At 41.2% G+C, this 15,805-nt stretch overlaps 1 protein-coding gene across 2 annotated transcripts; it reads right to left on the bottom strand.

The window, feature by feature from the left end:
- Positions 1 to 398: 398 nt before the first annotated feature.
- On the bottom strand, positions 399 to 15,224 carry cdc42 (cell division cycle 42). Of its 2 annotated transcripts, none has more exons than XM_042090481.1 (6): positions 15,097 to 15,224; positions 8,460 to 8,603; positions 8,281 to 8,353; positions 6,783 to 6,892; positions 5,692 to 5,889; positions 399 to 1,848 (listed from the first exon to the last, which is right to left on the bottom strand). In XM_042090481.1, exons 2-6 carry the CDS (start codon positions 8,562 to 8,564, stop codon positions 1,759 to 1,761), a joined length of 576 nt encoding a protein of 191 aa, XP_041946415.1. In that variant the 5' UTR covers positions 8,565 to 8,603; positions 15,097 to 15,224; the 3' UTR covers positions 399 to 1,758. The 2 variants fall into 2 exon arrangements, with proteins under 2 accessions (XP_041946415.1, XP_041946417.1); XM_042090483.1 differs by lacking the exon at positions 399 to 1,848 and adding an exon at positions 2,530 to 3,496.
- Positions 15,225 to 15,805: the final 581 nt, after the last annotated feature.

Raw genomic sequence — 15,805 nt, 5'->3', positions numbered from 1 at the left:
ATTTAATATGGCTTTGATTATTATAGATGTAAATTCAATCAATTTTACTGCCTAATAATTGACAACCAAATGAAATACATTTCATTCAGGCTTACTTGACCTACTAATTCTCAACAATCCAATGCTACTACTACTACTACTACTGCTGCTGCTGCTACTACCACTACCACTACTACTACTACTACTACTACTACTACTACTACTACTGCTGCTGCTGCTACTACCACTACCACTACCACTACTACTACTACTACTACTGAGACGGTCCATAAAAATGTTCGTTTTTTGTTTTTATTTATTCATATTTTCAACTTGTAGTTTCTTGTATAGAATTACAGCCAAAACTCAGACAGAGACACCATATCTCGAACATCTCAGAGAATACCTGGGAAATCTGGTAAAGGCAATTAAGGTATAAGTTTAATATCTTTGAAAAGAATGCATATACAAGACAGACTTCATACATAGAATTTGGTTTTCCACCAAAACAAAACAACGAAACGAAACAGAACAAAAACAAAACAACCAAAAAAAAGTTTGCATGACAGACTGCTAGAGTCCCCCAGACTCTGATCCACCTGTGGAGCAACCTTTGGCTCTGGAGGGAGGACTTCACTTTTAGTATTCTTCATTCTTGTAATTATTTGAAATGACTGACAGGTGGATCAGAGTTTGGTAGGAGTCCGGCTCCTAACAAATTGAAAAGAAAATAAACTCATAAGATTATAAACAGCACAAAGATGGAAAAAAAAAACATGAAAAAAAAAAATTGAAGACAAAAAGAAAGAAAACAAAATAATAAAAAAGTGGAACCTATGACTTGTCAGCTTACATTATTATTTGTTAATGTTAATCTACAGCACAGGAACATCACCCATGGCTCACTGGATTAACGCCTCCATGGTCCCTGGCAATGCAATAGATCACACCTCCTGTACTAACACTGTTAGAAAGTTCTTCCTGCTTGAGAAGACAACTTTTTCTCTGACACTTAACACCAATTCCCAAATAAAGCGTTTCATTTGTTTAGTCACTCAGTTGACTACTCAAGACATCTTTCCTCCTTCAAACAGAGGTGTTGGCAAATTAAAAGAAATAATAATAATAATAATAATAATAATAATACAGGAACAAAGCTTTGCAAGCACTTCAGGTGAGGCTCTAGCTGAAACCCAGGGTATGTGTAGATAGGGGTAGGGGGCCATAGAGACTAGGGTTCAAGCTGTAAGTCAGACCTACCGGGTGCATTTCATGACTGGCTTCAGAACCCTCTGCTATGGCTCTGGAAGAATCTGCGGAGCTCTCCACCGACACTGGCCCAGTCCCCTGACCGTAAGACTCAAGCCAAGGACTCAAAAAGGTTCACCATGAAGTGCAGCGCTAAGATCAAATCTCAGTCATTATTAAATGTTTTTGGGACTAAAAATAAAAAAAAGGTATTTAAAAAAAACAAAAACAGAAAGTGTCTATTTTGTCCACTATGGCATACACAGGGCCATCGTTTGAAACTTCATTGCAAAGCAAAACACAACCATAAACACTTGTAACTAGGAATAAATTGCTTTAGGGTAGCAAAGCTGATGGGCAGCCTTAGCAGAGAAAGGGAAGGAGGGGAGTTGGGGGGGAGGTGAGGGGAAACAAAGTGTTAGGATGTGTGTGAATATACATGTACGTATGGGTCTGACTGTAAGTGTGTGTGTGTGTGTACGTGTACATATGTGTATGTGTGTGTGGATGCAAGTGTGTGTGAGTGGGTTCTCATAGCAAAACACATTTGCGCTTCTTCTTGGGCTCTGGGGGCTCCAGGGCTGCCAAAATCGCCTCGTCAAAAACATTCTTTAGTCCTTTCTGTGAACACAAAGCAAGGGGAGAGACATGGAGGCTCAATGAGGGAGGAAATCATAATTACAGACACTGAGAGAGTTAGAGAGAGAGAGTTAGAGAGAGAGAGAAAGAAAAACAAAACGGCGTGTTCCGGCGAACCATGACAGGGCACCCTTTGACTTGGGGTACTGGGCGGATGGGAGAAACAGGGTGGTAACCAGACCACTGTGTTAACACAAGACAACGAACACGTGATGAAAAAGACACACACAGAAAGACAGAAGACAGTGATTTCCAATGGGCGGACTGTCTGTTGGCAAAAAAAGGAAATCACTACAAAAGGATTTGAAAGAGAAAGGGAGAATGTGTGTGATGGTATGCAGATTTCAATTGCAGAGTTTTTAGACTGATTTGTTTTGAGATGTGCAGAAACCAACCAGCCGTTTGGGGGTACACCAAAACCAACAAAACAAGAAAGTGGACATCCAAGAGAGCACAGGCTCAGACACACAAAAAACATATCCCACAAAACCACATACAAAAGGAAATACTTGGAGAGGAATTTGAGGAACACCAGGTTTCAATGCATAGGGCAATTTAACCATCTCTGTGGTGTCTAATCAGGGATTTCTTATCACAAACCCAACTTTGAAAAAAGATACTGTTTTGAATGTGCACATAATGCAAGAAAGAGATAAACACCAGTTCACGTTAATGTTTATGTTGACCTTTATTAATGTCACAAATCATTTCACAAGATTTTTTTTATTTTTAAATATTACTGAGCTTTAATACTTTATTTCTCCACACGATCCCTGGATGGGAACCAATCCTGATAGCAAAGTCTAGCCATACATAATTCTGATATCATAGTCTATGATACATGGCCAAAGTAGTAAATAATACATCGACGTAAAGGAATGAGTTGAAAAATTTGCTTTAAGAGCGGAAATGTGGCGGCGCAGCAGCTTGCCGTCGTGTTAACATTGGACTACTTCCCTTTAATTCTGGTGAGCTCTGTTCAAATCATACTCAAACCCGAGAAACACAAGGCAAACAGGTCGTTAACGGAAATGTACATCCTCATTGGTACCTCCGGACAGTTCATACACACACACACACACACACACACACACACACACACACAAACACTCTCTTAACCCTAGGCACCGCAGAGAGGTCGTCCCCACTGGGCGTACGGCTCTCAGCACTGGCGTGCAGAGGAGGCGGTGGGGCGGAGTGCCCTGAAATGCTTTCAGACAGGAAGAGAGGAGCAAAAAACCAAACGCAGAAAAGGACAAGGCAAGGCCAAAACCACAGCAAGAAAACACAACAAAAACAACCTCCCCCCCCCCCCCCCCCCAAAAAAAAAGAAATATATATAAATAAATAAATAAAAATAAATTTTGGTAATGAACGTGGTTCACATTTCAGCACAGTTTTGTTATGGGGCGTGGGGTGGGGAGTGCCAGGGAAACTCAGGAGCTGAAATCATTCTGAACAGGAGATAAACCAAAGGAAGCAGCAGACATTTGGGAGGAGGGAAGAGGATGGGGTGGAGAGGGGGATTTAGAAAGCAGGCTTAGAATATACAGCACTTCCTTTTTCTCTGTGTTTCTGGTGGCTCAAGGGCAGCTAGGATAGCTTCATCAAATACATTCTTCAGACCTCTCTACAAAGACAGAGGGGAGAGGAGAAAGAAGAAAGCACCAATGTTAGCACTCAGCCTACGGAACAGGTTAGAAGCAGACAGAACTATATAGTGGAGTTTCAGATTGTACATCTGTGTTTCCCACAAGTCTTAAATGCAAATCGAGTGGCGTAGAACTGCAGTTTAAGAAAATAATGCTTCTAGGAATGCATTTAGTTGCTGTTAATACACCATGGAGTCCCACCAAAGCAAAGGTTATGTGTGGGAAACACTGAGCAGAGAGAGAGAGTGCAAGAGAGAGAGAAAGAATGAACAAAAGAAAAAGAAAGAAATAAACAAGAGAGAGAAGCAAGCTAAATGAAGCTGCTTAACAGTGTACACCTCATTAGACAGAGGTAGAGGGGGGGAGGCAGAGAGAGAAACTACAAAGCATTTTAAGTACATTCAGTTGAGGTAGAAACTACAGGCAGAAATCAGGTTTGTGCTGAAGATTATCCTCAAGATGCTGACAGAGGACACTAGGCACACTAAGCATCTAGTGGATGTTTGTGTGAAAGAAAGAAGTGAGAACAAAGCGAGCCAAGAAGACGGCCTACAGTCAGATTTGCCTGCACCCCAACCCCCAAGAAATGCTCTTAATCCTCTTCAAAGAGGGATGTGTCAGTTAAGCATGTGCAAGACCCTCCCTCAGATCAGCTTCCAGTGCTGGAGCTTGCTGCTGTTCATCCAGCTATATCTACTTTATAATATGACTTCAGTACCTTCAGCATGCACCAAAACAATACCATGCATGCACATCATCAACTTCTTCAGGGGACAAGATAGCAATTACAACAAATTTGAAGCTGAGCACCCAGAATCTGACAGCTCACACCATTCCTGATATTGTGTTCTCTTCTTTTCTAGAAGGATATGTAGTAATCAGCTCAAAAAGGGTGCAGTGGCAGTGTAAAATAAAATGCAGCTGAATAGGTTAATCTCCCCACTGAGATATGAATGTCCACAGAAATGTGCCAGGCTATGGGTCTGCTTTGCATTTCAATAAAATATCAAACATGACATACTGTAGACACAGAGCTAGACCAGAGGTGCGTTCAAATTCGGCAAACAGTGGTGAACGTTCGTGGTGAACATGTATTTTTTGATTAGTTAAATTTGAACGATTTAGTGTTAACATTTCATTGTAACGATAATTGCATTGTTGCCTTCGTCAAACTCGCGTCCAGTCCCACTGTATGTTCGCGGAGAACTACGTCTTCCTCAGATTGTTTGCGATTGTTCGCAAACGTTCCCCCGAAAACTCAAGGCTAGCGGAAAACTGATGCTGGGCATGCATGGCCAAATAGTGTTGTGTTTTTGCACACTGTGCTAGTTAATCAACTATGCTGTTAGATCCCTAAAACAGCCGTGCTAAGTCAGTTCACTGCATCAGTAGTGATTCAATTTTGGTCTGGTTTTGTCACTGATAACAACTATATTTAATTTCTCACTGGATAAAATTGTGTGTGTGTGTGTGTGTGTGTGTGTGGGGGGCATGAACCATGAAACAGACTGGTTCTTCTGCACCGAGCTGTGTCATCGAACTGTGCCAAGGAAATCACGCTGGGCTCAGCCAGCAATTATTCTGCGACAAAGCCCAGGCAAGCGGAAATGCCAGTATAAAGGCTCACTCACCGTGCTCAAAAAAAATTGGTTGAACAGTGGAAAGGCACCAGACAATATTCCCAAGCATTACACCCCAACCACCAGTGTCTGAGCATTACACCAACATGCTTTCTTGTCTCCACTTTCTTGTTTTTAAATTGTTGTCGTCGTTAGCACCATGTCTCTTTCAAGAGTGAGAAAGAAATGAAGTGATAGAAAAAAAAAAACTTACCTGTATTTGTTTGTACTAATTAGATGGGACAGGCTGATGCACACTTAAACTATGCATGTTAGCAATGCAGACAGTGTAGAAGTTGCTAGCAAAAGACGCTTCTCCCCATGGGGTTTAGTCTTTTTGTAGTACACCCGCCTCCTAATCCGTGCCCAATCCATGCAGTCAACACAAGAGGTTACACTACCACCTAGTTTGGATTAGTGCTGGCTGTGACTGGTGCCGAAACCAGTGTGTGAGAGACACACAGATGGCAGAGACAATAGCAACACCCTGTCTGTTGCCTCATTCTGCTTTCTGTTTGTGTGTGCGTGTGTGTGTGTCTCAGGGACAAACGCACCTGTGTGAGGGCGGAGCACTCCACGTATTTGACTGCTTTGAGGTCTCGGGCCAGCTTCTCAGCCGTCTCCGGGGTGATGGGCTTCTGCTTGTTCTTGGCCAGCTTCTCGATGGTGGAGGGGTCGTCCCGCAGATCAATTTGCGTGCCCACCAGCAGGAAAGGGGTCTTTGGACAGTGGTGAGTGATCTCTGGGACCCACTGAAGACAGGGACAGCAGAACACAACTCATGAGCTGAAGAATGCTGTGGTTTTACTTAGAACACCTTCAAGATTTTAATACAACATCTGGATCTGTGCCAGTAAAAAACAGCCGCTTGTTTTTCTTCTATCTAACCATTATCTCTTCACCACTTCCTCATATAGCGTAGTGTAGGCACTCACACTCGAACTTCTTTGATGGAACGCCTCTTTTGGGTTTTATAACCCCATACAATTATGAAAGTAATATGTGAAGTAAAAAATATTGGCAGAATAAATGCAAGCATGACCAGAAAGAACAGATTAAGGCAACATGTTAACCCTTAAGACCCATTCACACCAGTAACAATAGCGATAACTATAAACAAATATCGTTCTCGTTAATATGAATGACGACATAAACTATAACGTTAACGACATGAAGAACAATATCATTGGGGATCACTTTCAGAGCGATTTTGAGAACGATAAAAAGCTAATAGCCAATCAGAACCCATCAAACTTTAGCAGTCACATTCATTAACACAGTAGAGACTTTGTTTATCGTTGTTCAGTGTGAACGCTTTTATCGTTATGGTTATAGTTACCGTTATTGTTCTTGGTGTGAATGACCCTTTAAATGTTTTTGAACATTCTAACAGTAGATTCCATTCCGCAACAATTCAAGGTTCTAAAATTCTATGTTGAATTCAATGAACCCAGATATTCTTTAGAACGTTCATTTTCCAACATTCCCGTCACACAGGTGTGGCGGTACACCTTCAAAGTGACAGATCATGAGTCTGCTGGGTGCATCCAGACTGTAAGGTCTTTCTGACCATCATCAGCACCACTAAAATGGAGCAACAGTTAGAGTTTATGGTGTTCTCATCGAGTACTGCACACACACAAACCTTTTCTTTGACGTTTTCAAATGAGGAGGGCGAGACAACGGAAAAGCAGACTAAGAACACATCTGTCTGAGGATAACTCAAAGGTCGTAACCTATCGTAATCCTCCTGACCTATGGAGAGAAGAGAGAGAGGAGTTAAGCGTCAGGTCAAACATAATATTACATTCAGGGTTCCCAATCTAAGAGAAATTATTTTTGCCCCCCCGTTCAAGTATCAGATGATGGGCATTAAATAAACAAAGTTGGACTAACCACAACTACTCAAGAAAGCAGTAAAGCTAATAATCAGATATACACCAATTCTGAGTGGAAATATATTTGTATTAATTAGGCGTGTCACGATTCTCCAAATCCTTGATTCGATTTAATTTTCCATTTTAAAGTCATGATTACATTGGATTTTTTGGCCTTTTCCTTTTCTGTTTCGGGGGGCTTTTATTTTGAAACCGTTCCAACCGCGAAGTTGTAATGAAATGTAGGTTGTAATGAAATTAAACAACACAGAATGGTAATTTGATTGTTTCAGCACACTCTGAAGAGACCCAAGGTTAGTGTTCATGGATTATGTACTTATCAATGTGCATTTAAAGCATCTTTTCACTTGCTAAGTTGAGTAGGCTAAGTTAGTGTTAATTGGCGTGAATGACAAAATACTTCCACACCGGTGATTTCAGAGTAGCAAGAGGGGCTTTGATTTCATTAGGTTGATGTGTATATTTTAACTGGCTGCAACCTAAAATTAGAGGAGTGTTTGGAAAGTAAATTTAAAAACTGCTACAACAAAATTCCCTGATATTCCATGACTCTGCCCCAAAAATTCTAAAATTCCCTGACTTTTCTGGAATAGACTTTCCAAAATTCCATGATTTTCCATGACCCGTGGGAACCCTGTACAATACTACCGTGTGATATCCCCCTGAACCTCCTTTGGTCTTCAACAAATTACCTATTTACAGCCATAGTCAATTCAAATCTATTTGGGATTTAGATGCTAGTGTAAACAGGGTTACTAACCAGTGGGGAATAAATAAGTAGTCTAGTATAGTTAACTTTGCAAACAAAACCGCTATGTGTGCCATGTATTATTTATCAGTCCACAGTTTAACTTCTGGCATCGGTGTCTAATGAGTAATTAACTATGTACATGAGGATTCTATTGAGCTATGATGCTCAGATTATTGGTTTCTCAAGGTTGCCTACCGTCCTAGTCAAGATGAGTGGATTTCTGACCTAAGCTTGGAAGATAGCCATTATTGGAGATTTGGCTTTCACAATTATAGTTTTACAAGGGATAATATATTGTCCGATAGTCATTATTGGAAAATAAGTCCTAACAGGGCGAACAGGACCCAGATGCAAAGCAGAGGCCGTATAATAATCCAATATAAATTGATCACTCAGTTCAGCCTGGTCCAGTTAGCCGAGAGGGCAACGTGTGTGTGAAGGCGTACTGCAAAACTCCCATATGAGACATATAGGAGAATTGCAGAGATGTATACCTGCAGTGTCAAAAAGCCCAAGAGTGTAGGGCTCCCCGCCGATCATAACCGTTACTGCATAGTTATCAAACACCTGAGGACAAAACACATGAAGGGACACAGTGATCAGATGAGGGTAAAGAACAGTGGTACCCAAAGATGGCAAGACAAGCTTCAGAGATCTAGGGCCACAAGCTTACCGTTGGGACATACTCCGAGGGGAACTTGTTGGTAGTGTAGGAGATGAGCAGGCAGGTTTTACCCACGGCACCATCACCGACCACAACACACTTAATCGTCTGCATAGCTGTGCTCTTTCAGGGTCGACTACTCTCATTCAAGATCTGCCCAGGGGAAGAGAAGACAGAGGAGGGAGCGTTAACAACTATTTAACACCACAATATCTCTTTTGACTGAAGATGATTGACTTCTTCTACATCACTAGCTTAGGTAATAGTTATAGCCTACTTCTGCAATACTGACTAATGATGACACACAACCCTTTGGCTGTATTTCAGTCAATGAGTTGTGAGTGGTTCCAATGTTGACATGCAATATTACGCAAAGACTTCCTTCTCTTATCAACTTCACACTTAGCAGCACTTAGTGAACGATGCCTAAATAGAAGGGTTGACGGATGCTTAAGCCACAGGATTCTATCAACATTTGCAAAAGCCTCGCAAACAAAGTGAATCGCATTTCCACTTGTCAACTGGATAGTTTTGAGCAGGAAATGGGAATATTTTAATGCCACCATATCAATATGTGAAGAGTGCTAAACACGCAATTAGCCTGTGCTGAATTGGTCAATTAAATATTTAATACCATGTTACAATATTTTCGGCAACATTCAGGCCATCGAATTTCTGTGAACCAAAGCAGGAAGTGTTTGTTGGAGCAAGCGATTTCTCCACCTATGTGATAAGGGAACTTAAAAAGCAATTGAATGTATTGTCCTGGCAGCTTCCAAATAGGTCAGAAGGGCATTTTCTACAATGACAAATATCACGTTATATATAGGCACAACCATATAAAATTCCATTGATTTCTCCCCCTTTGCCCTAAACAACTGACGCACAAGGAGGAGGATTTCACTTCAAAGCTTCCTGTTTATGACAAACAAAAGAGCACAACTCCCCGACAAAGGATGCAACAGACTATAGAGGATGCCGGAAGCACAATGGGAGCAGTGCCATCTATTAAAGGTCTAACTGTGGACATGCACATATGCTGAAACAAATGGGGGCTTCACAGCCTGTGTGTGCAACTGTGCATCAGCATGGCATTAACAGTGTGCATGGGCACAAACGTCATCTGTCCTACCATGTGGATTGTGTGTGTTTTTAAATCTGTCATATTTGAGGGAATTTCTATGCGTACGATGCAGGCATAACAAGGTGACAATTATGGCAGTTATGGCCAGAGGAAAATGCAGAGAAAGCACTGACCCCTTTGCAATTGTCCTGAGGCAGAGGGGCTGTGATGCACCTGGCTTCCTCCGTGCCTGATTTGTTTTCTTTTGTTTCTTATATTGCAGAGCAAATAAAACAGCAAAACTCTGGTCGGTTATGGCATCCATCATTCAAAACAACAGAATGCAGAGATCAAGGGAGAGGAGAAACCACATCTGTTACTCTGGGGAAAATCCAGAGGAAACAACTGACCTCTGGAGCACCAGCTTCCCTACTGCCCCCGCCTCAACCACCACCACCACCACCAACACTCCCCTCAGTCTGGCCCTTCTTCGGGCTGGATAGTAGGTCACTGCCAAACAGGAGCTGACGCAGACTGGCGGCAGGCACGCAAACATGGGCTGCCACAAGCACACTGCCGACAGAGGGTGCAGTCAAGACTCTAGCCTGCACAACACAATAAACAAAACTCAGCCCCGGGACAGAGGATGAGCCTGTGAAACTAGGTTCTGGACACGAACCATCGCCTGGTAGGCTAATGGTCCGACGCCCATTGCAGGACTGATGTGGGGGAGAGACACGGACAATGGCACATCCAAAGAGGATAACAACAATGCTGTGTTGGTGGCCTGAGAGGTCTACCTCCCATTCTGTTCAGCGTGTGACCATGTTCCACTCCTTTAAGCAGCATTTGCTTTGTGAGCATGCAAGCAACATTGCAAATTGACCAATCGTTAAGCTCAGGTTCAAAATAAGCACATAATCACAGTAGTTTCTTTCTTGCAGCAGAGGTTTTCATCGAAAAGGACCTAAAAAACAAATCCATATTAGTTTGTTGATGCACAAACATTAGCTAAAGCTTGAAGCAAACTAACTATTCATAAGGGCAACAAATGCAAGATGAGTGACGGAGAGGGATTTGACATGTGCAGGGCAGAGCTTCATTTATTTATAAATGACTAAGAAGCCACTGCTGTGTGTCACCGCATTCATATTCACCCCGACAACACCAACAAAAAAAAGAAAAAATAATCCCACATACCGTAAGAGATGTAACATATGACGCTATGGCAATATCAGCAAATGTAGTTTATGCTGCAAGTTAATTAACAGTCAAAGTGCCTGCCTTTAAAACAAGGATGATGGGACCCTTTTTTAGGTCAAAATACTTCTACTATGGTTATAGACTTGTTTTTGCCCTACCAAACCTTATTTGCTATCAAATGCAGGTATTTGTTGGTCAGCAGGGCCAGCAGGTACTTTGCTAAGCATCCGTCTTCAGACACAGAGAGGGTTTGGCGCAGTCGCCACTGGGAAGGAGAGCAGGCAGATGGATCAGGCAAGACCAGGGGGAGTAGAGCATGTCTGGACTACTTCCACCACGTCCCGGGAGCCCCACCCACATTCAAAGAGCATTCATACGCCATGTCCACTTAGCCCTCTAGCCGAGCCCATGAACAACATCAGCACACCATCACAAATGTGACAAATAGCCAGACAGTAACACTGACATGTAGCCTCTTTGTGTGCGTTTGCACATGCTTACGTCTTCTGTTTCTACATGTGAACGTTTAGGCTACTTGCTGTGAAGGATTGTGAAGGATTACTCAAACACTTTATGAAATACTGAGGCTGGCCTGGCCTGTGGTGGCCAACTGGAATTCCATTATTAAAACTCAAAAGTAGCTCAGCTCTGAGTTCCATCACCCTGACCATAGTGGAACAGTAGGGAGCTGAGGCACAGTGGCAGGAAATCTGACCACTGCGTGGAGTGTGAGCATGATCACTACAACAATGGCCACAGCTTGATGGTGCATTCATCAGCCTTCCTGCTATTGCCTGCCACTTCGCAAGCAAATTCCCCACCCCCACCACCACACACACAAAACTTGAATAGGTTCCATCAGCACAGACAGCAGTACTAGAGTTGGCTTCAACAACACAATCATATGTCAGGTAGGGGTGTGTGATATGGACAAAAAAAAAAACATTTTTATATGTTTTGTGATTTTGACGATAACGATAATTTGACGATATTCTTAAAAATGTGTTTTAAAGGTCTGGGTTACTGACAGCTCATTATTTATGAATAGCATCATTATTATCATAATCAATGACCTGTGACTTTTCAACCAAATCAACCAATGCATTGTCACTCTGACACATTTCCAATTCTGTCCCCACTCCTGTGTGTGGGCTGGTCTAGTCGGCTACATTAGCTGAGCAGATGGATAACAGTTTCCGAAGAGAAAGTCTCAAGCTGAAGTTCCTTTCAAACCTTTATTTAGGATTCACTTTAAAACTAAGCAGATATACAGAGCATATCTCTCAAATTGCATTTAATGTTTAAAGGAGAAATCTGGCGATTTTTTTTACATAGATCTCCGTTTCACGACAATCGGTTTTACCTAGCTCAGGGGTTGGCAACTTTTTTTGCCTGGAGAGCCACTTTTATCAAATTTATTTTTTTTTAATCTCAGAAGAGCCACATAAAGACGGTTACAAGAAAAAGTTTAACGTAGGCCTAAAGTTACTTTCATTCAACAGAGGATTTTTTAATACATTTTCTACTAGTTTTAAAAGTAATGTGCAAGTAACTTGAAATGTAAAGTGGAATGACAGAAGTATAGGCCCAATTAGGCTTCCCATGTAGACTAAACACCACCCCCTATTTTCCCAGTGTCCTTTGGTATGCAAAGTAACATCATAGTTTACAACACAACATTTTCATTGACATGTCATTGGCAAAAAATTGAACATTAAGCCTACCAGAGATTAGATTTGGTGATGGCCTTGGATTCTGGCTGGCTCATATTCAGTGAGGTGAAGTTTCATGCAAGAATTGAGGCTGTCATCATTTAAGGGCAACTCCACGCAAAACTGTCATATATCCATAACGCCATATATTGTTTGATATTGACATGGCAACGAACAGCGAATGTAACAATATTGTGCAGGCTACGGTTACGGAGTCAAGTGAGGTGGGAAGTTATTACTCAGATAGACCTACGAACTAAAATAAAATACATTTTAATTAAATAGGCCTACTCATTATTATTTTCAAAAGCTGAGCCGCATCAGAGGGATTAAAGAGCCGCATGCGGCTCCGGAGCCGCGGGTTGCCGACCCCTGACCTAGCTCGAGTTGCTAGTTCTAGTTAAAGCTGCTAAGCACTCTGGGGGCCTCACGGACATGCCCCCAAAGTGTAGTGCTGTAGCTGCCTTAATGTTTTCAAGTGTTTTTTTTCATTTAAATACTCGATAATGTGTGGCCAGCGGTAGTTTCATGGTTAAGGAGCTGGGATAGCGTGCAGTAGGATGAAAGTTGTGGGTTCATTTCCTGGCTTCCACCGTTGTGTCCTTGAGCAAGGCAATGATATAATATAATAATAATAATATCGTTGACATATGTAAGGTCACATGGACAACAGTGTCTGCTAAATTAATAAATGTAAATAACATTCATTTGCACATTGTTAAAACATCAATCACAATATTATCGTAGACTAAATATATTGCGCACCCCAATGTCAGGTCACAAAAAAAATCACTTAAATTCACAAAAAAGACACCAATTAAACCAATTAGACCTTTTTTTTTCATTTACAGTTTCTAAGGAACTTTTGGATAACCACAGTTCAAACTGGTGCAACAGAGGTAACAGACAGAATCCTCAGTGTCACTGTACTATACCAAAAGTCTAACAGTCTATTGCTTCAGAATACCTATAACTTATTGTCACTTCTATTCTGCCCAATGGCCTTTCCTGTGATGGCACAGAACACAGGCCTAACAGGAAGTTGTATTTCCTAACCGATTTAACACACAGGAGGTCTTACACACTTAACATCTCTGGGCAAGCAATTTACAGTGAAGGCTATTGGAGGTGTTTTGACACAAACCAGTGAAAGCTTCAGTTAAGTGAAAGCTTTATCAATGAAAGCTTCAGTTAAGTGGACAGTGTTTAAAAAAAAAAAAACTCTGTAGCTTCTCATCCCCAAGACTCATCATGCTGTAGTATTATGTCAGAGAAAGTCAACCAAAACCGAAAGATATCCAAAACTGAAACCTGTGTAACAAGCCATAAAACAACAAGATATTAACTGGCACATCCAAAATCCGAAAACAGAGCAATCATTTCACCCTTTCCACTCTACACCAGGGGTATCCTCACCAAATTCAAGCATGAATAGAAGGCATAATCTTCAACACATTTAGTCCTAACATCAGACACAAGAAGTATTAGTTAAACTTAAGTATTATTCCCAATGCGATGGGTAAATCGAAGTTAGATTGATGAGAAAGTTGACATGAAAAAAGTACTAAATTACATTAGCCTCACAAAAGTAGCTTTCTGTTCAAAATCCACATTCAGACAGTATATCAGCAATGATACACAACAGCATCTCTCGGAAAATGTAAATATTAATGTTAACTATTTCATCACAACTAGGAGCGGATAGGCCAAAGAACTGAACTAGCTGCTCCTCTTTAGCCCCTCTTTCCTGAACTAGTGCTAGCTGGCTCACAGGCCTGTGTTTCTTCCGGTGTGGCTAATGCCCAGTCGATACATTGACCAAAATCTGTCTGTTGCACTCATAGCGTTTCTTTCGTCTCTTAGTAATTTTGTACGTTTCGGTTTGGATATCCTCATCGTTTTTTAAAACACGTATTAAAATAAACATGACAAATAACCCTGTTACTCCGAAAACCATATCGATAACGTTAGCCATGTCACCAAAAAACAGTGGCCTTGATTAGGATACATTAACGCTGGGTTGACGTTAACTGTTAGTTACTCCCTAGACAGGAATATATTCCCATCTATTTCATCTGGTCTAAACTAACTAACTTTGCGAACGCCATTTACAAGATTGTAACGACTCTTCCTTGGTTTAAATGCAATGTTGGCTACAATCCGACGACGGCCTCGAACATTTTTGGCTTAACGTTAGTTTATGTTAACGTTAGCTATTTAACGTTAAGTAGCTCGATCAAATGCCGCATTCGCTGTCGACTTAACGTTAGCGGCGATATATCAATTCATGTATTTAGGGACTTGGGGAATGGCGTTAAGTTAAATAACTCTGGACATCTTTGGTAAACACTATGTATCGTAAAAACATAGCGATTAAGGTTAAAACTGACGACTTTTCAGAGACAGCTTCATAGCATCTCCTTGGTCAAGCTTCCTTTGCCGTCAGTTAGCAAGCTAGCGATAATATTAACGCTGGTTTGTTAGCATATTGGCTAGCTAGCAAGCTAACATTAGCTGCTGTCATTTGGCATAAATAATGTGGAGCTAAAATCATCATACACATTCACATTTTAGAACTGGTGACGCACTAAGATATATTCAGACCACGTCGTCTGTTTTCACTGATAAACATCAACAATATATTCCAATATAACATTTTTCATCTTACCGTATCCTTTCTGTTTGTTTCTCTGTGCCGGGCGTTGGCAGGTCCGCACTAGGGGTTTCCCTGACCACTGTACAGGGGCACGTCGCGTTTTGCGCAACGTCAAGTATTCTTTAATTAGCATAACCAGATCGGTGTGTGAAGATAGATCTGATAGCCTACATAGATGTGGATGGTATATCCAGTATGATATTCAGTGTATATGAATCTAATACAGTATATAGTATTGCATTATACTGCATAGTACATTTATGTACAGGATATCATATCACACACACACACACACACACACACACAGTTTTCATTTTTTCATACATAGTAAATTATGTTTTGCAGATGGTTAAGTACGGTTCATGTATACAAGAATGGACATTTTAACCGAGAAAGCTTAGAATGCTAACGAATGTCGGTCGTATTGCAGTCGTTATTTTACAAGCCCAGAACCTACTTTTAATCCCGAGAGATTTTTTGACCCAGTTCTTTCTGCAGACTGCAATACGACAGACTGCCACACGATGACCGCATTGAGTTGCAGTTGCATTGGTTAGAAACAAGGTCAGTCAAGTCTTTCAAAATAAATGGATCTAACAGCTTGAGCTGTTGCGATTTCAAGGTGTGTCCCTCCAGAAATTAATTATGTATACATAAATGTAAGGCACAATAGCCTATTTCAGGTCTTGGATTGGAAAAGTAGTCCAACTGTATTTTTAAA

This window comes from Alosa sapidissima, chromosome 4, assembly GCF_018492685.1.
Source record: "Alosa sapidissima isolate fAloSap1 chromosome 4, fAloSap1.pri, whole genome shotgun sequence".
NCBI classification, from domain to species: domain Eukaryota; kingdom Metazoa; phylum Chordata; class Actinopteri; order Clupeiformes; family Clupeidae; genus Alosa; species Alosa sapidissima.
This window is presented reverse-complemented; position numbering and strand designations above follow the sequence as displayed.

What these genes read in the sequence shown, in the direction of transcription:
- cdc42 (XM_042090481.1), bottom strand. Translation starts at nt 8,564, where the DNA reads ATGCAGACGATTAAGTGTGTTGTGGTCGGTGATGGTGCCGTGGGTAAA. An exon ending in CCTCGGAGTATGTCCCAACG is followed by an intron (nt 8,354 to 8,459) that starts GTAAGCTTGTGG and finishes TTTTGTCCTCAG; the next exon opens with GTGTTTGATAACTATGCAGT. An exon ending in AGTGCTCCGCCCTCACACAG is followed by an intron (nt 1,849 to 5,691) that starts GTGCGTTTGTCC and finishes TTGTGTTCACAG; the next exon opens with AAAGGACTAAAGAATGTTTT.